Raw genomic sequence first — 24,589 nt, 5'->3', positions numbered from 1 at the left:
GATTATAAAATAAACCATAGAATAATTTTTTTTCTGAAAAAAAAAGTTGTTTGTTACTTTGTTTACTTTCCTAGAACCTTACTCCCTATGAGGACTTTATCGTAATTCCATAAGCGAGCCGGTTTTGGCTATTTAGCCTAGACCAGACAACGATGTCGGGTATCTGATTAACCCGGTTTTTCCTTTTTTGTTTTTCTCCTAATAATTTCAGACCGTCAAGTCTACAAAAACCACGGACCGTACCCTTCGACCTTCAGCCTCTGCCCCTTCGATTTTCCTTTGATCTACCTCAGATCTTCCTCTGATAGCTTTTATAATCTTCAAATCGCAACGATTATTTTTCAATTCTTTCTATTCTCTGCTAATCGATCCCAAATTTAACTGCAGCCGTTGATCGTACCCGATTCTAGGGTTAGGGTTCCGAATCGGACCTTTAGATCAATTCTAATCCTCCAATCCTTTATCCCTCTTCTATTTCGTGTTTTCATCAATTCCCGTTGTCTAATATGGTCCTGATTTTTTCGATTGTCTTGTCCCTTTCGACTTCTAGGGTTTCGAAGCTTTCGATTCGCTAGGGTTTCTTCGTTCCTTAAATTAGTAGAGGGTATTCGTTCATTTTCCAATTAGTGATTGGTTTCCACCCTTTTTTAGCTGTTATTTTGGGGTTTGACCTGCAATTCTTGTGTCTAATTGTTTCGTCTAGGGTTAGGGTTTCGGAAAGACTTGGACATCTCTAGTTGGTGGAATTAAGTTGGGGATACGTACAAAGGCATAGGGAACTTACCTTTTGTGTTTGATTCAGTGATCTTTTATCTGAATTAAGGCTTCTAGGGTACCTTCATCTTTCTGTCATTTTTCTTTCGTGGTGCTACGAAGTTTGAATTCGAAGAATTTGGAGGTAAAATATTGTTATTTCTATTTCCATGAATCTATTATTGTTGTTGTTGTTGTTATATTCATATTATTAATTTTAGTTATCAATTTCTGTCGTCATTAGTATGATTATTTTTGGGTTTTACCTATTTAAAATAAAAATTTATTTTTGGGTTTTAAATGCTTCTCAATCGTAAGTTTCAGCTGGTTTAGTTACTATAAAATGTCTTAATTAATTAGAGGAATACTCTTTGAAAAGTGAAAAAAACTAAACCTAAAATAGGTAGATTAGTTTGTTGATTTTCTGGGTTTCCTCCATATGTATAGAAACTGGAAAGCATGTAATGCATGGCTGCATGTCTCGTACATTCAGATTTTGTATCTTTGAGTGCACGTACAGATTTTGTATCTTCATGATAATCTTTAATCTTTACTTGTGCTTCTTGCAGATTAGGATGGGATCTAAAAGGAGTTTTGATGAAGAGTTCCCAGAGCTTCCCTGTAAGCACCTAAGGAAGCTTGAGCATAGCAATACACCTAATCCATTTGTTGAACTTGTTCCCTGTGAGAATGCCCCACAGGAACCTATTTTTTCAGGTAGAAATGGGTGGATTCAATATTTTATTATATGTCGTGTAGCGTGTTTGGTATCTAGTGCCATTAACGTGACTGAACTATCCATTCAGTGAAATGTATCTTGAGGTTTGAAATTTTTAATGAATCAGGGGAGGAAAATGATGGCTTCCATAACTTTCAGAGGCATGAGGCACTTGAAAAACACATTGCCATAGATGTTTCAAATTTGGTTGACAAGGGTCTTGAGACCAATGATCCCTTGTCATGGTTTTCCAGCAGTTCAAGTGAAGAAGATGCTGGGTCGGGGACATCAGCATACTCGTCCCTCTCGACAGAACATTTTGAATTAGATTTCCCATCCAGAAGATTTGTTCCATATGAGGACACCTATTCTTCTTTCTGGGATCACTCTCGTAGAAAACAGGTTCCAATTGGCACAAATTATCAAGCCAGCATTCCATTGTGGGGCAAACATATAAATAAGAACAAGTTAGACCTGACAGAGAAATATAATCAAAACATAGATGATACTGACAGTGAGGAGAAGCTGATGGGGGATTGTGTTATTCAAATGCCTGATTCAGGTTTCTTTACAGGCATGGGTGACTATGCTGGAAATGGTAGGACAGATTGTCACTGTTTGGATTCTGGCTCTGTTAGATGCACACACCAGCATGTCATGGAAGCCCGGGAAAAAATAAAAAAAACCATTGGGAATGAAAAATTTGTGAGTTTAGGGTTGTCTGACATGGGCGAAGAGGTGGCAGACAGGTGGACTGAAGAAGAAGAGCAGATCTTTCATGAGGTTGTTTACTCTAATCCTGCATCCCGGGGTAGGAATTTTTGGAAACACCTGTCATTGGCATTTCCTTCTCGAAGTAGAACAGAGCTTGTAAGCTATTATTTCAATGTATTCATGCTGCGGAGGCGTGCTGCTCAGAACAGATCTAATTTGCTGGACATAGACAGTGATGATGACGAATGGCATGGAAGCAATAGAGACTCCTATGTCATTGGAGATTCAGAAGAAGATGAAGACTCTGCTATTGAGTCTCTTGTTGACCGGCATAATCAGGTGGATTCCTCTGAAGAAGATGATGGCAGTGATGATGATGACTTCCGTGGTGATGGACCTGGTAGAAATTTTTCTGATGAAGATGGTGGGATGGATCTCATGTCAGATGCAGATGTTTTCAAGTCTCTTGACGAGAGGAAGTTTGACTCCTTAGGTCAGCATGTGGATAAAGGGAGTGATCAGGAGGATCTCAATGCACAGGACGACTCATGCTTGTCATTCGATTGTCAAGCCAATATGGCTTCTAGTACTTGTGGTCCTGTTAACAGCGAAACTGTTTTTAAAGTGTGTGGAGTTAAAAGTGAGAATGGCAAATGCTTGCAGAGCAAAGCCGATTGGTGTAGTGATGCAGAGGGTCAGTTTAATGTACTGGAGCCCTATGATGCTGAAGTTTGGGATGCCAATTGCCCATCTGCATCATTAAAAGGTTTTGATCTTATATCCACATGGAACATGATGGAAGAGATTTTTGGACAAGACAGTTCGGATAAAAAGATGATGGGTGACTAAAAGGCATCGACTAGCGACCCTTCAATTTCTTAGTACATATCATATCTGGTGTGGCCTTTGCGACCGCCAAGATTTTGAGACTTTGCAGGTGTAATCGTCTTGCAAGAACACAATTCTTCTAAAGCATTGGTGATCTGATTTTCCCATTTTCCTTTATGTAAATCCTTTCTACCCCCTCAGAGTAAATAAGAGTCGCAAGAAAGGGGGGTTTAGCATGTTGAAATGCTCTGTATACATCCTTCTTTGAATCTACTATTTGTTGGCATGTTTTATGTTCTCGACAAAAATACCTCTTTTTTGTGAACTGCTATTTTCTTGTAACATTCATTAAGTTCCTGCCTCTTTAATGAGGCCAGAATCCAGGTTTTGTTCTATTTCAATCTTTACATGTAAATTCGTGTTGTAACGGGAACCACATCACATGACTCGTTGGTTAAATACATCAAAGTTGAGCATACAACTTTGAACTTTAGGTTCAATGGGACAGAGCTTTGCGAAGGAGGTATTGTTCCATATACTATTGCATTATAGAAGCCGTGGTCTATAGAAGAAAGTGGCGTGGAAAGAACATGCAAGCCCTATTATTACCTCAATGTCATCTCGCTCGCAACTTTATTTTCATGAAGTTTTCAGGAAATATAAAATATCGCCCATCCTGCTTATATCCTAAGCTCTTCAAACCCGCTTCTAGTTGACAAAATGGCTTAGCCCTGCATCTTCTAGTGAACTAGATGCAACAAACAAAATGGACAAGATGTGGTATGGAAGTGGCTTTTACAATCTCAATGGCGATATGCCATATAATGCTTGCATACTTTTTTAAGGCATGTTTTCTGAGTTTGGCATAAAAATATAAGGTATAAACCCTGAAATCCCTTACCATTATTGTCAGGTGTGGTGGCGGGTGGCAACCGGTGGTCGCCCTAGCTAGGCAGTTTTTTTGTTTAATATAAATGTGTTTTTTATTTTTATTTTTTTTTAATTTGTGTTATGATAGAGTGTGTATGGATATATTTTAATCATCATTTAACACTAATGTATCAATTCTTTATTAAAAAGTGTAAAAGTCACTTACACCGTATTATATTTTAAGATTAATTTTATGAGAAGTACTTACTACAAACACAAACTCAAACTGGTCTGGATACACACTTCAATCATGAGGCATGAATTGATTAGAGCTTTAGCACTCAAAAGAAAAAGCCTACACTGAGTTGTTTGGTCGTGCCAAGTTGGGATTTTTGCTCTGCAAAAGTTTTGTAGTAGGGAATGGTTGCAAAGGTTGTATAATCGAACCACTTGTAAGTTTTGAGTTTTTTTTTTTTTTTTTATCTTCTTGGTATGTCTCCCTTGAGTGTTTTAACTTTAAAGAAAATTTTAAAGGGTTTCACTTTATGAAGACATTTCTGATCTCGTAAATGCTTATTTGCTTTCTTTAATTTAGATGGCATGTGCTGTTACTATTGAATTGATATGTAAACTAAAACGGTGCAATTACTAAAAGAGGGATGTTACTCATTATTCCACATCACACATTTTATATATTTTAATATTATTTTTTATTTTATTCTTATTAAACTAATTGAGTTGTTCTACTTATCATCCATATACCACATATTTATTGTAGGAAGAATAAAAAAAAATTAAAATAAGTATAGTATGTGGTGTATTAATATGATAAGTAGAATTATAATCAATTAAATTCAGTGTTTAATAATTTTTAAATATCTTATATTTATGTTGTATAGGGTGTAAACGTTCTTTTTCAACATAGAAAATGAATTCTCCTTAATGCATAAAAAAAAAAAATAAATAACAACAACAACAACAGACGTCAACCTCTGAAAAGTTAGCATTGCAGATTCAATAAACAAATTATTACAGTGGTGGGCTTAAATTGATAGAACTGCAAACAGCTCAAGCTATTCAACAATCCGAGCATTCTTAACCGGTGGGAATTTGGATGAATCTATAGCTCATAGGCTTTATGTGGACAAGACTTTTTACATAGGCATAGCCCTCCATACCCTTTTCACTTTATTTATTTTCTATGTGGCTAAATATGCTTTAAGCTTTGACAATGAAAGCACTTTTGATCAATGGCTGCAAAATGGCTCCATTTATGCTACAAATTAATAACATTCAAGCAGCAAAAATGGGGAAATGTTATGCTTAGTTCATTTTTATAAAAAATTTCAATTCATTTCATTTTATCTGTAAAAATATCAGATTAATTTTTAAACGGGATGTTGATTATATTGAATCTTGATGAAACTTTTTGTTATACTTTTTTTTTTCCAAAGGTCAAAAGAAAAGATGGAGATGGGCATTCTAGCTGATGCAAAACAAAGAGAAGGTGACGACAATATTATCCTAAATAAATAAATATCCCTTTCGATGGGACCAAATGGGGGAGCTCAAAACAATAACGGTTGGAGATACATATGACCCTTCACTTGTTGGAGCTCTCCCAAGCAAAGACAAAATTAAGGAATAGTTTGGATGTTTCAGTTTCAGTTTGCCATATCTGGTACTCCTTACCCCGTCAGATCTTCTGAACACCCACGAATCCTGACCGTTCAATCTATCAGCGAAAGGGTCTCAACGGAGTACACGTGCTGCCTATCTTTTATTCCCTTCTTTAGTCTTTTGCTTCCATGCATGGAATTCTCCTCCAACAACAGCACAGAGAGAGAGAGAGAGAGAGAGAGAGAGAGTCTAGCCTTTGCTTTGATTGTTCTTACTTCTTCCTATGCCTGTTCGTCTCCATCATTGGCGACCCATTTCTTCACAATTTCGAATTTTCTTTTCAAATCCATTACATTTTGAACATTCGAGAGGGGATAGAGTAGATGGAAATGGAGTTTAAAGGTACCCTTTTTGTGGGTCGGGTGTCGTACTTCACCAAACTGTCACATCCTAGTCCTTTATGATTCTTCTTTATCGCCAATGGTATAAAGCAAGAAACTTCGTGATCTGTCGCTGAACTCCTCGATCTGGGTCTGCTTTCTCAGTTCTTCTGCTCTTGGAGGAAGAAGATTATGGAATGTACCGTTCTTGCAGATTTGAGGTAAGACTTTGTTTTCTCATTTTGTTTTGCTTGCTGGGTATCTTTGGTTTAAGTGGTCTGATTAATCTATGGAAGAAAAGCAAAGGAAGAAGTTTGTGTGCAAGTTTTGCAACAAAAGGTACTCATCCGGGAAGGCCTTGGGTGGGCACATCAGAACCCACATGAATGAGAATTCAGCTGAAAAAGAAGCAGAAGGTAATGGAAAGGGAATGAAGTTTCCATCTATGGATGGCGGAAGCAAGAACAAGAGAGATTCGGGGTCTGAAACTGGCGGTTGGAATTCCAGTTACGGTCTTAGAGAGAAGCCCAAGAGAACACGGTGGTTTGTGGATTCGAGTTCTAGTTCATTGCATGAAAGGTTTTGTAAAGAATGTGGCAAAGGCTTTCAGTCGTTGAAAGCTCTCTGTGGTCACATGGCTTGTCACTCCGAGAAAGAGAAGATGAATGAGAACCAGAAACCCGAAATTGATAGTCAATCAGTTATCGGGACATCGGCTTCGGGGAAGCTTAGGAGATCGAACAGAACGAGGTACAAGACTCTTGATGATTACCCTTTGGCCAACGGTTCTTCATCTGTCTCGGAGATTGAACAAGAACAAGAAGAGGCGGCTATGTGTTTGATGATGTTCTCAAGGGACTCTGGTTGTAGAGCTGGTTTCAGTTCGGTGGTGGAATATTCCAATAACAATTCAGTGGTTTTAGAGGCCAAATCATCGTCTATCGAGGTGAAAATTACAATGAAGAATGGTGGGAATTATGCATCTGACATGAATCAGTCTGTTAAGCTGAAGAAGCAAAGAGATGAGTTGAAAACTTCTGAGATTAGTTTTTCCGATAATTCTGATTCTGGGTATTTTAAGAATGGACCCAAAAAGGCTGAATCAGATGTTTCTGTGGATGGATCTCTTACGAGTGGTGAATTGAAGAAGCCCAAAGTGGAATATAGATCTGGAGCTGGAGGCTTTAATGCTGAATTGGCTAAAACTTCGAACAGATTCAATTGTGTGACGTCTGAATTTGGGGGATTGCTTAGAAATGAAGGATGTGATCAAGTGGGGAGAGCTTTCGTGGTGGGTAATTCGAGAATGAGAACCAAAAATGGTTCTTATGCTCAGAAGAGAAAGAAATATGAGTGTGAGAATTGTGACATGTTCTTCCATTCTCGTCGGGCTCTAGGAGCGCACAGAGCCAGCCATACACAGATCAATGGGTGCTGGGAGTCCATGTATGATAGGGGCGAAAACAACACAGACACTGATCATTCTCTTCCTCTTCCAAAGCATTGCAGTAAAACCCTCGAGTCTTGCGGTGTCAAAATCTCAAATAATCAAAGCATCTCTGGCCATTCTGGGAAGCCAAAGAAAAGCAAAGGGCATGAGTGCCCAATCTGCTTCAGAGTTTTCAGGTCGGGACAAGCTTTAGGTGGTCACAAGAGGTCTCATTTTTACGGAGGTTCTGAAGAAAAAACTATTATCATCGAACAAGAGCTCCCTGAGTTTCCTGGCCTAATTGATCTTAATCTTCCTGCACCCATCGAGGAAGAGGCAGATGGACAGGCTGAGTTCATGCCATGGTAGGTTGCAAGCAGCCATAAGCATGACTTTACTGGTGGTTAGCTTTTAAATTCTTGGTCATACTTCCATTATGATGTGAGGGTGTACAGACAAGTTGGCCAGATTTTTTGGTTTTTCATTTTGCTTCAAATTCAAGGGTGTTAGGTAGAGCTAAATGTTCCATTACTGCTTCTTCACTGTAAGCAGCACTCTTTCCTGCGCTTGAATATCATTTCTTTAGTTGTTTAATGTTTTTAGAGCAGTGCGATTCCTCCTAAATTATGCCATCTCAATCACACACGTAACGTGGCACAATTTAAGTGCTTTGGTTGGTAAATTGAAATCATTTAAGATGTGCTATAAGTATGGTCGAAGGTGACAAGATTTAGGAGCAAGAGAGGCATTATTGTTGATGTTATTAACTCCGGAAATGTTGTGTTCATTCGTCTACAGCAGCACAAACCCTACATATGTGTACTGAATTAGTTTCTTCATTTCTTCAAATTCTTTCGTTCTAATTAGCCTCGTCTAATGAAATACACTTTCGCCAAAGGCCTGTGGCTTGATTGGCATAAACTTTCAGCCTCCAAAACGGAGGTCTTGATTCGAAATCCACCTCTCCAAATGTATCAAAAAAAAAAATATATACTTCCATATGTTGCAAAAATCTCTGAACATTTCTCAGCTTTGGATCTTGGATAGCGTGCGTGATACTTTGGATGGGGATGGGGTTGAGCTAGGCCCTGGTTTCAAAAGCTTCCCATAAAAAGGGTCTGACGTCAATCCCCTATTAACACACACACACACACATATGATCACTTGAACAAATTTCACTGTTGAAATACTTTTCTAAAGTGTAATAGAGAGTCGAGGACCACCTAGCACCTGCTTTTGATGGGGGGTTTATAAAGTTTCGTTCTTAAGGTTGTAAGGGAAGTTTCCTCTTGAAGTTCGATGTCTACCACTGTGTTTTCACATTCATAATACACTGTCAATTTTGGTGAAGTCCCAGCTCATTATTCCCTGCAATTGCTGCCTGAAACGCATCTGATATTATCCCACTCTGACGGGCAGAATTTCCCACAGAAATTTGGCTGGATTAGTGATGTCTCTAATGGTAATGGCCCTACTTCTTGTTCCTGTATTCAACCAAATTCCTTGTATTTAGTGTAGACAAGGGCTGCAATTCAGTTATCTTTGTGAAACAGCAAGTCTGTTGAAGATTCTCCATTTCACTTACTTAAATGGGTCGGCAAAAAAGGGGAATATTTTTGAGTGGTTGAGTAAATTTCTCGAGCTCAAAGGCTTGATTGGGATAATTAATATCTATGAAAGGAATTAAAGTCGAAGCACTTATCATTATTCCAGGGTGAAACAGTGAGTGGAAGGAGGAGGAGGTGGCTGTTACTGATCGATCTGCATCATTCCATTTATCTTCTGCATCTGCTTCCTGTCCTATTCTAATTATTCTTTTTTATTTTTTTCTGGGTCTGGAAAGGGACAACTTTTTCATGGGGCTCAGGTCAGCTTGCATCAGGCAGAATCAAGAAGCACTCGAAGAGAATCAGCTCTCCTAATCTGTGAAATGGGTTGGAGTCAGCTTGCTTGCTTGCTTGCTTGCACGATCATTTGAATCGAGGAACAGCTGTGAAGGAGAAACTCTCACGCAAGCAAGGTGCTGCTGATTAAAGTGGGTTTTGAATATGGGTTTGTCCTCGTTGCTCTCAAAAATTCAGAAACTATATGGGAAAAGAAGACAAGCAATTTAATAAAGGGACTTTTTAATGGGTCTGCCATTATGCAGCAATGTCCAAGTCCATTGCCATTTCGACGAAAGTGCTGCTGCTGCAGCTGCTGGGACTAAACAGTTTTTTTAAAAGACTTTTTAACTTTATATCCAATCAGCTCCAAGGCGTAATACGGCTTCGCTTGAAGTACACCGACATGTTACTTCGACATGTACGTGGGGTTATACTTTATTGTCTGCGGTGGGAGAGCCATTGGAATTACACTCATTTTTCTTTTTCTTTGCCACTTATCCCCCCAAGCTTTAGCCATTTGGAAATTGGAATGCCCCTTTATTTTTTCGTGTTATGAGCTAGAATACAAACAAAAGATTGAAATAAAAACAGAAAATTATGAAACATGGGTTTTTTTGACAAACAATTAATACCATTAGAAATTCAAAATAACATATAAGAGGGTGGAGACCCCCCAACAACTTCTCCAAATTAAATTCCACCAAGCTACAAAAGAGAATAAAATTTTGGAAATAGATCTATAGGGACTGTTCTATTGCTCTATGCCTAAAGCTTTAACCCCTCGTTTGAAGTATGAGATGAGATAAGAAATCTGTGAATAATAATAAAATAGTTTGATTTTTTATTGGGTTTGAGAAAGGAGAAAAAAAATTGAATTTAGAATTTAAAAAAGTTGAATTATTTTTTGTGTTTTGTTTATAAGTTTGGAAAAGTGGTAATAATTAGGTAATGATTAGATGAAAAAGTTAAAAATTTGAAATTGAAAAGTGTTTTGTGTTTGAGTGATGTTTGTGAAGGAGATAAAATGAGATAATATGAGTTGAGATGAGTTCTCAAACGATGCCTAAGAGAAGAGCCACCTTGATTGGTGGTTTTTGTACGGTCTCATGATGGGACTGCTTTCCTAAGTTATGGGGTAGCAATGTCCATTGTAAAGTTGTGCTATTGTTGTTGACGTATATTTGTGATTGTTATTATGGAACCGAATATTGTGGTTATCAACTCTCTCAAACAGAGGAGTACGATGACTTAGGTCATGGATGAAAGTTTGGGGAGAAAGTTGTATGGTGACTTTGGTCTTAGAGGAAATCAATAACATAGAGAGAGAGAGAGGATAAGACAGATTTGGAGAAGGATGAAACACCAGTAGCATGAGGGACTATATGGGCACGTATGTTGCACGCGTTAATTGACGAGAAGAGAAACTCCAGTGGTCTGGGCCACCCTGGTCTCACCCCCCGCCCTTGCATTGGCCCGAGAAGAGGAGAGTTGGGCCCCCAGGGCCTAATGCCGCCTTTGTGGGTGGGTGAGGAGAGTTGGGCCCGCAAGGCCTGACCTCGCCTTCGTGCGTCAGTGCCCCTGTCTGAATGCATGGGGGAGGATTGGCCCCCACAGTCGTTGCCCACCCTGTCCAAACCCCCACTGCCCAAACCACCACCTAAAACCAACCTAAAAAAAAAATCCAAAATCAAACTCTAGTGCGTGGAGAGAGAGAGAGAGAGAGAGTGTGTGTGTGTGTGTGTGTGTGTGTGGTGCTCCATTCCTCGATAAGGACCTGGTGAGATTTGTAGTGTCAAGGGTGCCAACCAATCGACAACACCTCAAAATTTGATCCGGAATAAGAGTACAATTTTTGCAAGGAAGTGCACGTGTAAGTAGATAAACATCTATATTGCAGTGGAATAAGAAAATGTTTTGTTAGAGACTAAATGCTATTTATAATAGAGGTCTAAATTGGAAATAGGTTCATTCATTAAGACAAATATGCATATGTCACTATCACTTTCTAAATAATATTACACATTACTGTTTGTTCATTTCATACATCAGAGTATGACAGACCAAACATGATTTTCGCTCGACTAAATAGTACATCTCCCAAATAATACAAACAACTATTAAAAGCGACATGCCTCCCTTACTATCGCTCGGGCGGGTTGAGTCCTTCTTCCTTAGGAACTTTTTTTTAGGGCTACCTCTACATCAAAGTCTACTATTCCGATAAACGAAACCATAAGTAAGTTAAATAGCTATAATAAGACTGCTAATGAGAAACAATGCATTCCAGTCATGGCGAGGAACTACTATCTAAGTAAAACACAAGTATATAAGCATATATATATATATATATATAGAGAGAGAGAGAGAGTGAGAGAATAGAAATAGGTTTTTTTTTCCCTTGTTTTTCAGCCTTATATACTTATGCAGGTGGGTTGGTATCCATGCCCGCCACCCGCCGGCCGCTTACTTTTATCTTTAAATGAATCTGCCCGTCTAGGATAACGAGCAGATTTTTTGCCTGTTAGCCCTACTGGCCAGATAGGTTGGATCGCGAGAGATCGCCGCCCAGCAATAATTAGGAAAGGAGAAACATAAAGAATAATTAACGAAACTTGGGTTGAAAATGAGGAGTGGGATCGTTGGAATGAGAATACCTTACAAGACTCTGCTTGATAAAACTGACACTTTCGTATATCTTGAGAGATGAAAAATCTTTAAGAATCCATAGGATGTCTTTTACGAAAGGAGGGATTTTTCACTCCGGCCGATATATCTATCTAGCGAAATATTTGCAAGTTGGGACCAAATGACGGCAAGACAGTAAAGTGTATATTGGAACTTTTTTTCTACTTTGCTGACGTTGTAATCACGATTTCTGTCCGCTACCTGAGAAAATGCTTGAAATCTTTTCTACCGGCATGCAGCTGTGGGTTCTGCTTGCTGATATCCTCAACAAAAAAACATAAAAACAATTAATAGATATATAGAATTCTTGTCCGAATTATAAGGTCTAAAGTTGAAGAAAAATAAGTTTTATAGCACAGACATTTATAAAATGTTGTATGACTTTTTATGTTTTTATCTCTCTTCCCATCTAAACATTCAAGTTTGGAAAAACAAAAACTATATACGATCCAAATTCATGATATTTAAAAATCGAGTAATGCTATATCCTATTCCACTTTCATTCTATTACATAAGATGTGACACATTTATCACTATTGGATGATAAATAATCATCTAATAAAAGATCATTCAAAAGTGATAAATATGCCACATCTTACATATATAGTGAGATAAAAGTGAAATAATAGTATGGTGTATAGAATTTTTCTTAAAAATTATATAAAACGGCTTTCTTTTTATTGCCAAATGATCGACACTTAAAAAGACCGCCGCTATAAGTTGAGTGGCCATTCTAAATTTTTTTTTTATTTCTATTTTTTACATTTTTCTTGTAAGGGATCTGTTTTTTTGAGATATTAATTTTGTGAAAACAAGTTAAATGGAACATGTATTTATTTTGAACAAGCTATAGAATAGAACATGCCGTCGACAAATTTTGAAAACAGTGATCTCATTCGATTCGTTAGATCATTGTGAACATTAATTATTTAAAAATGCATTTTCTAAGTATTTAAAATATACATAATCTATACTCTTCGAAGTTTGTGGGCATAGAATTAATATATTATACATATACTAAACTCAACTACTGCTTTGCAATTAATTAACAGCTTGTCAAGGATTTCTTTTTTAATAATTAACAATACCAGAAAATTACATGATTTTTTTTTAAATAAAAGTTTGAATTTGTAACCACTCGGCCGAATAATTCTATTTATAAATTTGTTAATATTAGCCCATGATAAATATGAAGGCCTAATACATTAGTCAAGATAAAAAAAAATATTAAATTTTTTAAAACGATAAATTCAAAATAAATAATATATTTACATACGAAACATGAAACTTGTAAAATGACATTTTTATATATTCTCAGATATTTCATTCTTAAACATAAAATACTTTAAAAGACCAAAAAAAAAAACATAAAACTTAAAACATAAAACACTTTTAATTTCAAATTTTTAATTTTTTTTATCTAATCATTACCTTATTATTACAACTTTTTCAAACTCTAAAAAAAATACAAAAAAAAATAATACAATTTTTTTAAAGTTTAAATAAAAATAATGGTAAAAAATTATATTCAAACAAATTTTAAATTTTTTATTTAATTTTTTTCTCATTTTATAAAATTCAATAAAATATCTTAAATCAAAATCATTTAATTAGTATTCCACACACCACACTTTTTATTTTATTTTTTTATTTTATTAAATATGTGATATATAGATGATGAGTTGAATAATTTAATTAATTTAGGAAAAAAAATTAAATTTAATTAAATTAAAAAAAAAAAGTCCCTTTGTTGTTACTTGTTAGGGAAAAGTAGTTGGGCTCGGTTAAGATGCTTTTCAGAAATAACGGTTGAGCTAAACTGTACTGGACCAATGGAGGCAGATTAGTCAGATTGCCATAATTACGATGGGCCTAGATTAAGGTGCTTACAAGTGGACCCACAACTCAAGAGTCCCGAGTGCCAGATGCTTGATTGCCAGTTGGCATTCGGATTGGATACATGCTATGTAAAATATATTTTTTTAATGTTAATGAGTAACTTATTCATTATTATTATTATTATTTATATTTTTTTAATGTGCCTGTTACTTTATTTCTTATTATTACAAAATGATAATTAAAAAAATATAGGATTTGAATCCTCTAGAGTTTCTACAAGCCTGAAATGGGAGAAATAGACCCAACAAGCAAGTCCACTACGTACATTTATAGCTGTTTGAGTAAATATTACTCATTTTTATTATGATTCTCATTTTATGAGTCTATTCACATTTTATAGCTTTTCCGTTTGCTCGAATATATATGAATTAATACATCAATAAAAATTTTTCGTATAGTATTAAATATTTAATAAATATTACAGGATTATTTTATGTATCTCTTTTACATTCTAAATCATAGGTAATGATTGCCTTACATTTGATCTTTCTCAGTTAACTCATGTTTAAATTATATTTTATGGGATTTTTATAGTTTCAAAGCTAAGATGAGATTAAGTACTTGTACTTCTAACCATCAAATTTGGTAGTGCATTAATAGATTGTTGTGAGCACGTAGCTAGGATCGATATAACATTTCTTTTTTAAAGACTACCTTATATATATATATATATATACACACACACTAGCAGTGGAGCAACGTGCCTTTATCTAGTTGGGAGAAATTCTTTTTAGAAATTAGTAATGTCTACAAAAAGTAAAAATAATATGATTTTTTACTTAAAACCGATTAGTAAGTAATTTAATGTATCGAAGCAGAAAACAACCAGACAATAGCTATGAAAGCTAAAGATAGCTTAAATAAGCATGTCATTTAGGATTAATTCAATTTTCACTCAAAAGAACAACATGTACCTGCTTTGAAGCAAGAACATCAATATTATATTTAGAGCCATGATATAATATTATTAGTGAAGATATATATGTGTGTGTGTGTGTGGAATTTCAGGACTGACATCCTTTTAAGCAATATATATGTGCTTAAAATGTTTTTGCCATATCTGACTCATTTACACCAAAAGACAAATAAACCCTCACTTAAACGGACACAAAGAATATAATATAAGGGTAAAAATGACATACCACACAACATGAACTACTCACATGCATGAACAAAAATACAGATAACCCATTGCCTAGTTTGTTTTCGCAGATGAATTGAGATAAAAGTTGAAAGTTGAATAAAATATTGTTAGAATATATTTTCTTAATATTATTTTTGTCTTGGGAAATGAAAAAAGTTGAATTGTTTATTTTTTTTTATGAGAATTTGAAAAAATTATAATGATTAAATGAGATTAGATAAGATGATATGAGAATAGTTATGAAAACAAACGAGACACTGACACAAACCGGCAAAACAAAAAAAATGGAGAAAAAACCAGATTTTTCAAAAGGGACAAAAACGTAATAAGACCAAGCAAGATAGGGGCATAAATGAAAACAATGGAGGAAAAAAAACTCTAATTATTATTCATTACATTATAGCCACTTTTAAAATATAAGGGATATATATAAATTATAATTACGAGGCTATAACCCGCACAATGCACGGATTGTTGTGTATGAGAGAGAGATTTAGAGAGAAATTGAATTTTATAATAGAGAAATTCGAAACGGTTTATATGACAGCTTATTTGACAAAACAATATAAAGCTTAAAATAATGCATTTGGGTAGAGACTTGAATCGGTTTATATATTTATTTCTAAGAAATGAAATGAAACTTAAAAGTTAAAACAATTCATAATGAAACATTGCTTTTAAAATGATTCATGCTCCATAAACATAACACTTCAAGTTTAATGGGTAGAATGTCACATCAGAATCATATAACTCTGTTTAAAATATAAAATAATATAAATATTGAATTAATACTTTTGGATAGAATTTTGAATCGATTTATATTTTTATATGTAAGAAAAGAAATTAAATTTAAAAATTACAATGATTCATAATTAAACATTATTTTTAAAAATTTTATCGATTTATAAATATAACATTTTAAATTTAATAAATAGAATGTCTAATTTTATATATAGTAATAGATCGATACCTTATTGAACTGATCAATGTTTCAATGCAATTGTAGGAATTGTTGGGTTGCTTTCCAAATCCCCAAATCAAACATCGCGCGTGAGAATCTCAAAATTTTATTTGATGCGTCAAGAGGATCGAATGATGCATACTATACATCTATCTATATATATATATATATATATATATATATATATATATATATATATATATATATATATAGGGGTAGACCGGGGCCGGGTAAAGGCGCCGCTGAAACAGATAACTGGTAACTGGGTCGAAAAGCTATGCCCTAAAAATATGTGTACAATATTAATTGCATTCATTGACCAGTTTCCACGCCCTGATCGATCAACGTACGTGTATATATGTAGCTTGGCTTCTTCGCTTAATTATTATAAATAATTATGAGCTCTCGTGTTTACATGCATACATATAATATAATACAAATATATATATTAAGTACTACTAAAATATATAATTTTATAATTTATAAATTTTGTAATTTTTTTTAAAAGAAAAGTGGAGTCAAGTATCAGGACGTTACTTAGATGAGATGAGAAATTTTTAAATAATAGTATAATAGTTTGTAAATAGTAGTGTGAGTTAAGATATTTTATGGGTTGGAATTCATTTTGAGAAATGAGAGGAAAAAAATGTAATAAAAATATTGTAAAGTTAAAATCTTATTAGAATATAAATTTTTACTATAATTTTTGTTTTAAAATTTGAAAAAATTGAATTATTTTTTGTATTTTATTTGTAAGTTTGAAAAACTTGAAATGATTAGCTAGGTAATGATTAAATGAAAAAAATTTAAATTTAAAAAGTATTTGTGTTTAAATGATGTTTGGATGTTGGGATAACTGATAAGATGAAATGAGATGCGATGTGATGTGATGTGATGTGATGAAATGGGTTGAGGCCATCTTTGAAACCAAACGAGGCCTTAATAAAAGTAGATTTTTTCATGTGATTCCAAATTTATCTATATTTTTCAAAAGTATCGAGTATTGCATGGGACTTGTATAATCTATGATTATAAAATGCATATGACTAACTTGGACATTGCTTGTTTGGAAAAAGTTTCTATTTCATAATTCTCATCTCATCTCATCTCATCTAATTTTCTTCTCAAATATCACTTAAACATAAATACGTTCGAACTAATTATTAAAATTTTTTCAAACTAATTATTACAACTTTATTTTTTTGATGGAAATGAGAAAATAGTTAAATTTCTCTGGCTAGCAAATATCTTTTGCTCATTGTTTCCAGTATTTAGATGCGATTTAGAAATGGAAGTCAATGAAAAATTATTCGTTTACAAAACATTCAGTGAAATCTTTTCTAAAGAAAAATTAAACTCATCATCACTACATCACATACCAGATTTTTTTTTAATTTTTAATTTTTTTCCTTACAAAAATATTTGTAGTGTATGAATGATCATGAGTATAAAAAACTTAATTAGTTTAGAAAAAATATAATAAAAAAATAAAAATAAAAATAAATATAATATATAGTGTGTTAAATAATGAGTAACAAAACTCCTCTTTAAATCCAACGTATCAGCTTGAACCAAATAGCATTCGATTTCATACATTGCAATACGAGACAGCGCTTGCAACAGAAGAGAGGGTTTATCATGGTCTCAACAGATTCAGAAGAGAGGGTAAGCCGTAAGGACACTTGCCATGCAAAGACAAAAGGACTACAGAAAAGCCGCACTGCTGCGCTCATCACGGTGAAACGTAACTTCACCCTAAGAATTAATTTAAAAAAATAAAAAATCACAAAAAAGGCAATGTCGGCTACAGATCTGAAGCAACATCGAAGTTCACGCATGCAACCGGTCCGACCACTGGTCCAGTTCTTTTTATCTTTTCTTAATTTACAGTACCATTTCAGAGTTCTCACGTTCTTTTTTATCTTTTCTTAATTTACAGTACTATTTGGCTACTTTTACTATATAAAGAAAAGAAAGTAATTACAAAGATGGATTGATATGTCTTTTGATACGTAATATCTATTAATTATTTATGATCAATCCATGGTACGTACGTACGGCGCCCATGAATATACATGCATGCAGGCGCTAAATGTATGACAGGAAAAAAAAAAAAAACAAAAGGTTTTGGGGATTAAAGCTGGTTTCATTAACTACCGTCATGAAAATTGCTTTTGTCATTACAATGTCTAATTTGAAGATGGATATAGTACTGTCCGCTAGCTCTATACCATCTACGTACTACATGCACGTCTGGCCTGTACGTACAAATCGACAGGGTTTAATCATTGAAATTCGAGATAGAAATTTGAGAAAGATCGGGTTGGTTAGCAGTACTTATAATATATATATATATATATATATATATCAACAGCTGATCATGAAGTTGATCTTTTGACTCTATAGTCTATAGTGTCAGTTTGGGATATTAATCACCCATATACATCACGCTAGCTACGTCCTCTATAGTTAATGATTTCATCAATATCGTCATCATCCTTAAAAAATATGAGTACTGAGATATCAATATAAAAAAATAATCGTAAAAGCTGTTCTATTAACGTGAAATCAGTCATTTGAGTCTTTGACAGCATGTACATTCACCTGGTTATTAGAGAGCTCTTGATCATGATGATCAGTGTTTGTTTGTTTTTTTTTTTTCATATTTTAATATTTCCAACCACAGCCCTTTTGTTTTGGATTCATGATAATTAAAACTGACATCAAGTGGGAAAATTTCCAAAACTAAAGTAGTAGCGGATAAATTTGCAGAAATTAATCAATCAGAAAATTATATGAATAAGTTCACGTACAGTACTATTCATGTATCATAATCAGAATTAGCATAGCATTCATGTCCATATCCATTACTACGCGTGGATGGCTCTCGTCAGTGCTCCAATACAAGTAATTGTTCTAAGGGCTAGCAAATGTCATCCATATATTCAGTCCATGGAGTCGGACTACTCTATCGTTTAAAATAGTCTGCTCAAGTTGACTACTTGATCAAATTTATTATTTTTTTTTTATATTTTTTTATTATTTTAAAATATTTTTAAAAGATATAAAATAAAATATTAATATATTAATAATCACTTTTTTAATTATTAAATAAAAAAATAAAATACAAGAAGTATAAAAATGAATAGACAAAATAAATAAACAAAGTACCATTTCTCATAGTTCATGATGCTGTTGAATGGGGTTATGTCATGTCAGACGTCAGCGGTCCACAAAAAAAGGCAAAAGATTTTTCAACATATATAGAAGTAAACCTAAACATGATGAGGAACAGGTCAACTTCCAGGTTAATCATTTCAATGCATTGTAATTACTTTCCTTTTCTATTTTAAGGGTTTTTTAAGCATCTCGCACTGATATCGGTCCACAAAAAAGGCAAAAGATTTTTCAAACATAGAAGTAAATCTAAATATGAGAAATAAAACTACATTACAAAAAAAAAAAGTAAATATTTGTGACAGATTATAATTTGATGAGAATGATTATTTATAATATAAATATATTTATTTTAATAAAAAATAATTATTTTTGTAGAAAATAATTAACCCAATTTTCTTGTAGTCGGTTAGGTTAATCATTTCAATGCATTGTAGTTTCTTTCCTTTTCTATTTGAAGTTTTCTTTAAGCATCTCGCGCTGGCAAGCTGGATATAAACACAATGATCAGAGTCATAATAATAATGATGATTGTAATTATTACAATAATAACCGAAACAAAAACAAATAATAAAATAGTTATTTAAATGACTCATTGGCTAGCTCAAAGTCTGCCACGTGGATATGGGGTAGAAAACTTTTAACCGACACACTCATTTTCTATGAATCATATTTAAGGAATGATTCGTAAAGCCAATTAGGAAATTATTGCACGTACTGTCGTGTGAATAAGACTGAAAAATGTAAATCTTTGGTACGTAGGCCGCGGGCGGGCGGGCGGGCGTTATTCTACGAATTAAATGTACGAAGGACAAGTGCTAGCTCTCAAGGTTCTAAACTGACCAACATATGAACATTTTAAACGGTACGTACATGACTTCGACATCCTCAGAACTAAGGCTCATGAATACTTGCTGGCTGATCCGCATGGCCGGCTAGTGTGCTAATATTACTAGTCTTAGAACTAGATCCAATGCATGGTTTCAAAATGGATTCTCTCTCTCTCTCTCTCTCTCTCTCAAAGACGCAGCTAGCTACTATACTCAGTATCCCGACACAAAAGCACATTAATATATAGGTTTATAAAGAAACTAAATTCACACATGCATGTTAAAATATTGAGAGTAGTACCATATATATATATATATATATTTAGTGTAGATAGAAAGAAATTGTCAGAATTAGAACATGATACGGTATTACGTACGTACCTTTCTTATGATCTGTTGCGCATGTTAGGAGGCACCATGTCCCCAAGTAGTCCTTCATCAGTAGGAGCCAGCTGTAGTGGGATCGGTTCGGGAACTGCATGGGATATTTTACCAACTTCATGATGTGGTATGCTCTGTTGATGATGATGAGTCGAGTAGTTGTACTGTATCGTGCTAAAAGGATTTTGATCTTTTGGTAACTCATGAAGAACTTTTGGATAATAAAGTTGTGAGACCGGAGGAGCTGCGCCCAACTGCCCAGCAGTAGTAGTACTAGTACTACTTATAAAGTTCTGATCATCATGAATATTAATGACTCCATGACCTGATCGGGGGAATCCAAGTACTGTGTGATGACAGTGTTGGCCTTCGTATGTTGTTATTATGACAGTGGGATCTTCAGATGAGCGTTCCACTCTCTTCTTTACGGTGCATCTGCTATTTGTGCAGCGGTAGTAGCTCCTGCATGCATTTACGTCCGGTGCATCAGCTAGCTATATATATATATATATATATATATATATATATATATATATATATAGCTCTTCTCTGTATGATGTGAGAAAATGAATTCAAACGTACATACGTACTACAGTACTACAATCATGATTGCGTACATGGCATAGTGATGGGATATTGAATGCAATACAAGTCATGTTTATCTTCTCATGAGAAGATAAGGGTTCATGATCATATTTTGGACCTAATAAAAACTGAAGTCAAAACAAAATCTATGAACTGAAATAAACAGATCAGAACAAGTTAGAAACGATGACATTAATAAGTACTAGGAAATAGGAAGTACTGTAATTTGTAAACGGAAATCTTAATTAATTTATTTTTGTTTCATTATTAATGCATTATAAAATAACGAGAGTTAAAACATATATAAGACATGGGAAAGACTGAAAATTTTCTATTTCTTTAACTGAAGAGATCGAAGTATAAGCTACACATGACCCACCTAGGAAATGGACTATTTTTAACAGCCTTCTGTCCATATTTGCGCCATCGGTAGCCATCTTCAAGATGATCAACCTCACTCTTCGTCACAAACGCAAAACGTGGCTGCTGGACTCGCTTTTGCCCTTTCTTTCTAACCTTATTCCTACAAAATATTTCATCTACAATTAAAATATATATAAACAAGCTGTGAAGCATTACTAGTATATATTAAGAAAAAAGAAAACATATATATGAATTATAAGGAGGAACATGCGATCGATGTTGTAAACTTATAACATGATGAAACTATATATATATATATATATCCCAATATATCATGATCTGTAATTCACCTCATGTACGTACATCAAACTGTTTTCAAATGATGTTTTTCATAGGAAATTTCTTCAACAGGGAATTAATAAAATATTAACGATATTATTTTCTCTTGTTGAGGATTCAGATCTTAATTAAGAAACATGCAACTGAAGAAAAATGAAGAAAGAAAGACACTAATATTCTATACCTAAGAGGCAATATGCAAGCAGTGATGGAATATTTCCTTTAATTACAATAATCATGCATGCATTTGAAACGATCGAATGTTGATTTTGTAAGATCATCTACAATTAATATTATATATATCATTCTTAGAGTACTTAATTGGAGCTACATTTAATTAATTTGCTGCTAAAAATAAATGATCTCGATGATGTGTAAACATAAATTAATCCCACCTAATTTGAAACAGCAACCTAACACAGAGTTCCTCTAGGGAAGCGTAATTATGTCCGTACAATGCAGACAAGTACTTTAGGAAATATATGAACGAAGAACAATAATAATAATAAAAAAAAACTCTACATAATTAAAGCAAAGTAATGATTATTAGGTTGTAAAAATAGGACACATTATTATTGAGTAATGTTGATATAGTTTTAGGGTGTTTAATTTTTACGCACCGTTTTTGTTTTTTTAAAAAGAGTGACATTAATTATTAAAAAATTAATTTTTTTATATAAATCTTATATTTATTTACTTTTTTCAAAAAATGTGAAATTTATAATTTTAAACCCTCTAAAATTATGAATATCATCTTTCATTATTATTTGCCAAAAGAGAGTGAAAAAAAAATGAGGAACTGGACAAAGAAAAAGTGATGGCAAGCCATTCCAGCTGCAATAGCTAGCGGTGGTGCCAAAAGGCCCCTTAAATTTGCACAATTTCCCGGTAGAAGACCCCAAGTTTTCGGTGAGAGACTACGTACGGGCCTACCTAGACCCAACTTGCTTGCATGAACAAGTTGGTGGTATCTAGACGGTACGGTAGCGGAGTTGCACTGGCTCCCTCCTGACTCCAAACAGAAAACCTACAGTAATCGGATATGGAATCTTTTCTTTCTTCCCCTATTAATCTAGAACTCAAAGCCTGCCATTTTGATTTACCCATGCCAAATCAAGTTAAAGTGCGGATTAGGTATGTTACATGGAGTGATGTATGTATATGTATATGTATTCACGGAACCTAACTCACGGTATCACGGGTGGTGTTCTGCAGGAGCCCGTGGACTTCTCCGGCGGACCTTCGCTTGAGCAGGAAGACACCGAAGGGTTGCTCGGGGCTGTGGTTCCACCCGCTTTACTGTCTGAACGAACTCGAAGGGGCGGGTCGGAGCTTTGCAAGGCGCTGTTGCTGTTGTTGCACTTGTTATCGACGTCCGGGAATCCTAAGCCTCCCGCCAAATCAGATCCATCGTATAAGCCAATATTCCGGTTCTGATCATCCGGATGAAGATTCCAGTTGAACTTACTGAATATGCTGGTTTCTCGGTGGTTGGTGAAGAAGTAGACTCCATCGGAGTCAGACCTGAGAGCCCAGCTTGAGTCACCGGCAAACACGATCGTTGTATCGGATTGATCTCCATCGTCCATAATACAAAATATGATCTTCTTATTCCGAGTGCTCGAAAATCGGATTTCGAGTGGGAATTCAGCTGAATTCCGTCGAGAGAGAGAGATGGGGAGAAGTTAATTAGCTAGGGTTTTGGCGTTCATTCGGGTCCGGAAAGGACGCTAGCTAGTTTACGAACTTTTTGAAGGTATTCTTGAAAGCTATCGTATTGTAATCAGAGAGAAAGAGAGAGAGAGAGATATGAATGGAAAAGAGATAAAGTAAGAAAAATCGCCGTTAAGTCTAAAAATGGCACGGGAGGCTGTTATTTGAGCATGGAGTGGCGGAGGCCCCACGCGCTTGAGTTAACGAGTGAGTCTCGCATTAGACCACTTACGTTGGATTAGCTAAATTAAAATATATTTTTGATAAATACAAGATGAATTTAATATTTAGTTATTACATTTACATAAATTTCTATATTGGAATAGCCATTTTTTCATTATATGACAATAAAATAGTATAAGATTGAATTTAACTTTAACTATTCACATCAAATCTTCAAATTAGATTATCCATTTATTCATTATATAGTAATGAGTAATTAATAATTTTAAAAATTTTTTAATTTTTTTAATTATGAATTTATTTTATTTTATCATATTTTATTATTCATAATATTATATATTAATTAGTAATTGTATTCTAATTATATTTTTTCAATTGTCATTTAAAATGGAAAGAGAAATAATTGATATTAAAAGGAGAGAGAAAGAAATAATATAAAAGGGATTTGATGAATGAATAGTGTGTTCTAAATTTAGAAATTAGTTTAGACTTTACTGTAGCTATATTCCAAATATTTGGAATATAACTAATTCAATGTGAGAGATTTTATGACCTAATAGCTAAATTCTCATTTGATTTAACTTTTAGCTAATCCAATAAGAATGCTCTTAGAGAGGAAAATGATATTATGCCATTGGATTTCTCCTGATTTATTTTAATTTGTTAATAATTAAATAAATAATTATTAATAAATTTTTATATTTTTTATAAATATTTAAATATGTTTAAAAAATATATAAAATAAATAATAAAAAGTGCAAATACACTATGAGTCCAACGGTACACACATGAACGACATAGTAACAGCATCATATTAAAGATATCTGGAAAGAAACATTTTTAATTTAATTTAATTATATTATTAATATTTATTTAGAATGAGATATATTAACACTATGATTGGATAATAAAATTTACAACAAAATAACATTTTTCATCCAAAAATCAGGTAAATCTAATTAACTTTACTTATATGAGAAAAGATAGTACTTTAAATTAGAGAAATATTATATATCAATCACTATTTATCTCCACACTTAATATCTGATAATTTTTTTAATAAGATGTCGGGTATAAGATAATGAATAGTGATTGATGAGAATAATTTTTTTAAAATTATCCTACCCAACT

The 24,589-nt window shown here is 33.9% G+C and overlaps 3 protein-coding genes across 5 annotated transcripts; 2 read left to right on the top strand and 1 right to left on the bottom strand.

The window, feature by feature from the left end:
* The first annotated feature begins 161 nt into the window (after positions 1–161).
* LOC108989381 lies at positions 162–3,299 on the top strand. Its single transcript, XM_018962951.2, has 3 exons — positions 162–898; positions 1,323–1,470; positions 1,599–3,299. The coding sequence occupies exons 2-3, from the start codon at positions 1,329–1,331 to the stop codon at positions 3,032–3,034; spliced, it is 1,578 nt and encodes a 525-aa protein (XP_018818496.2). The 5' UTR covers positions 162–898; positions 1,323–1,328; the 3' UTR covers positions 3,035–3,299.
* A 2,416-nt stretch (positions 3,300–5,715) lies between these two features.
* Positions 5,716–9,736, top strand: LOC108989350 (zinc finger protein 37-like). 2 transcript variants are annotated; one of them, XM_018962908.2, is made up of 3 exons: positions 5,716–6,104; positions 6,185–7,677; positions 9,156–9,736. In XM_018962908.2, the coding sequence occupies exons 1-3, from the start codon at positions 6,081–6,083 to the stop codon at positions 9,232–9,234; spliced, it is 1,596 nt and encodes a 531-aa protein (XP_018818453.1). In that variant the 5' UTR covers positions 5,716–6,080; the 3' UTR covers positions 9,235–9,736. The 2 variants fall into 2 exon arrangements, with proteins under 2 accessions (XP_018818453.1, XP_018818454.1); XM_018962909.2 differs by having other exon boundaries at positions 6,180–7,677.
* A 9,732-nt stretch (positions 9,737–19,468) lies between these two features.
* On the bottom strand, positions 19,469–23,318 carry LOC108980248 (probable WRKY transcription factor 57). Of its 2 annotated transcripts, XM_035686672.1 has the most exons (4): positions 22,754–23,318; positions 21,240–21,383; positions 20,276–20,737; positions 19,469–19,552 (listed from the first exon to the last, which is right to left on the bottom strand). In XM_035686672.1, exons 1-3 carry the CDS (start codon positions 23,149–23,151, stop codon positions 20,281–20,283), a joined length of 999 nt encoding a protein of 332 aa, XP_035542565.1. In that variant the 5' UTR covers positions 23,152–23,318; the 3' UTR covers positions 19,469–19,552; positions 20,276–20,280. The 2 variants fall into 2 exon arrangements, with proteins under 2 accessions (XP_035542565.1, XP_035542564.1); XM_035686671.1 differs by lacking the exon at positions 19,469–19,552 and having other exon boundaries at positions 20,221–20,737.
* Positions 23,319–24,589: the final 1,271 nt, after the last annotated feature.

Source organism: Juglans regia, chromosome 16 (genome assembly GCF_001411555.2).
Source record: "Juglans regia cultivar Chandler chromosome 16, Walnut 2.0, whole genome shotgun sequence".
Lineage (NCBI taxonomy): Eukaryota > Viridiplantae > Streptophyta > Magnoliopsida > Fagales > Juglandaceae > Juglans > Juglans regia.
This window is presented reverse-complemented; position numbering and strand designations above follow the sequence as displayed.

What these genes read in the sequence shown, in the direction of transcription:
- LOC108989381 (XM_018962951.2), top strand. Translation starts at nt 1,329, where the DNA reads ATGGGATCTAAAAGGAGTTTTGATGAAGAGTTCCCAGAGCTTCCCTGT. An exon ending in ACAGGAACCTATTTTTTCAG is followed by an intron (nt 1,471 to 1,598) that starts GTAGAAATGGGT and finishes TTAATGAATCAG; the next exon opens with GGGAGGAAAATGATGGCTTC.
- LOC108980248 (XM_035686672.1), bottom strand. Translation starts at nt 23,151, where the DNA reads ATGGACGATGGAGATCAATCCGATACAACGATCGTGTTTGCCGGTGAC. An exon ending in AGAACACCACCCGTGATACC is followed by an intron (nt 21,384 to 22,753) that starts GTGAGTTAGGTT and finishes AATATTTTGTAG; the next exon opens with GAATAAGGTTAGAAAGAAAG. An exon ending in AAAAATAGTCCATTTCCTAG is followed by an intron (nt 20,738 to 21,239) that starts GTGGGTCATGTG and finishes AAATGCATGCAG; the next exon opens with GAGCTACTACCGCTGCACAA.
- LOC108989350 (XM_018962908.2), top strand. Translation starts at nt 6,081, where the DNA reads ATGTACCGTTCTTGCAGATTTGAG. An exon ending in ACCGTTCTTGCAGATTTGAG is followed by an intron (nt 6,105 to 6,184) that starts GTAAGACTTTGT and finishes ATGGAAGAAAAG; the next exon opens with CAAAGGAAGAAGTTTGTGTG. An exon ending in CAGGCTGAGTTCATGCCATG is followed by an intron (nt 7,678 to 9,155) that starts GTAGGTTGCAAG and finishes GGGTCTGGAAAG; the next exon opens with GGACAACTTTTTCATGGGGC.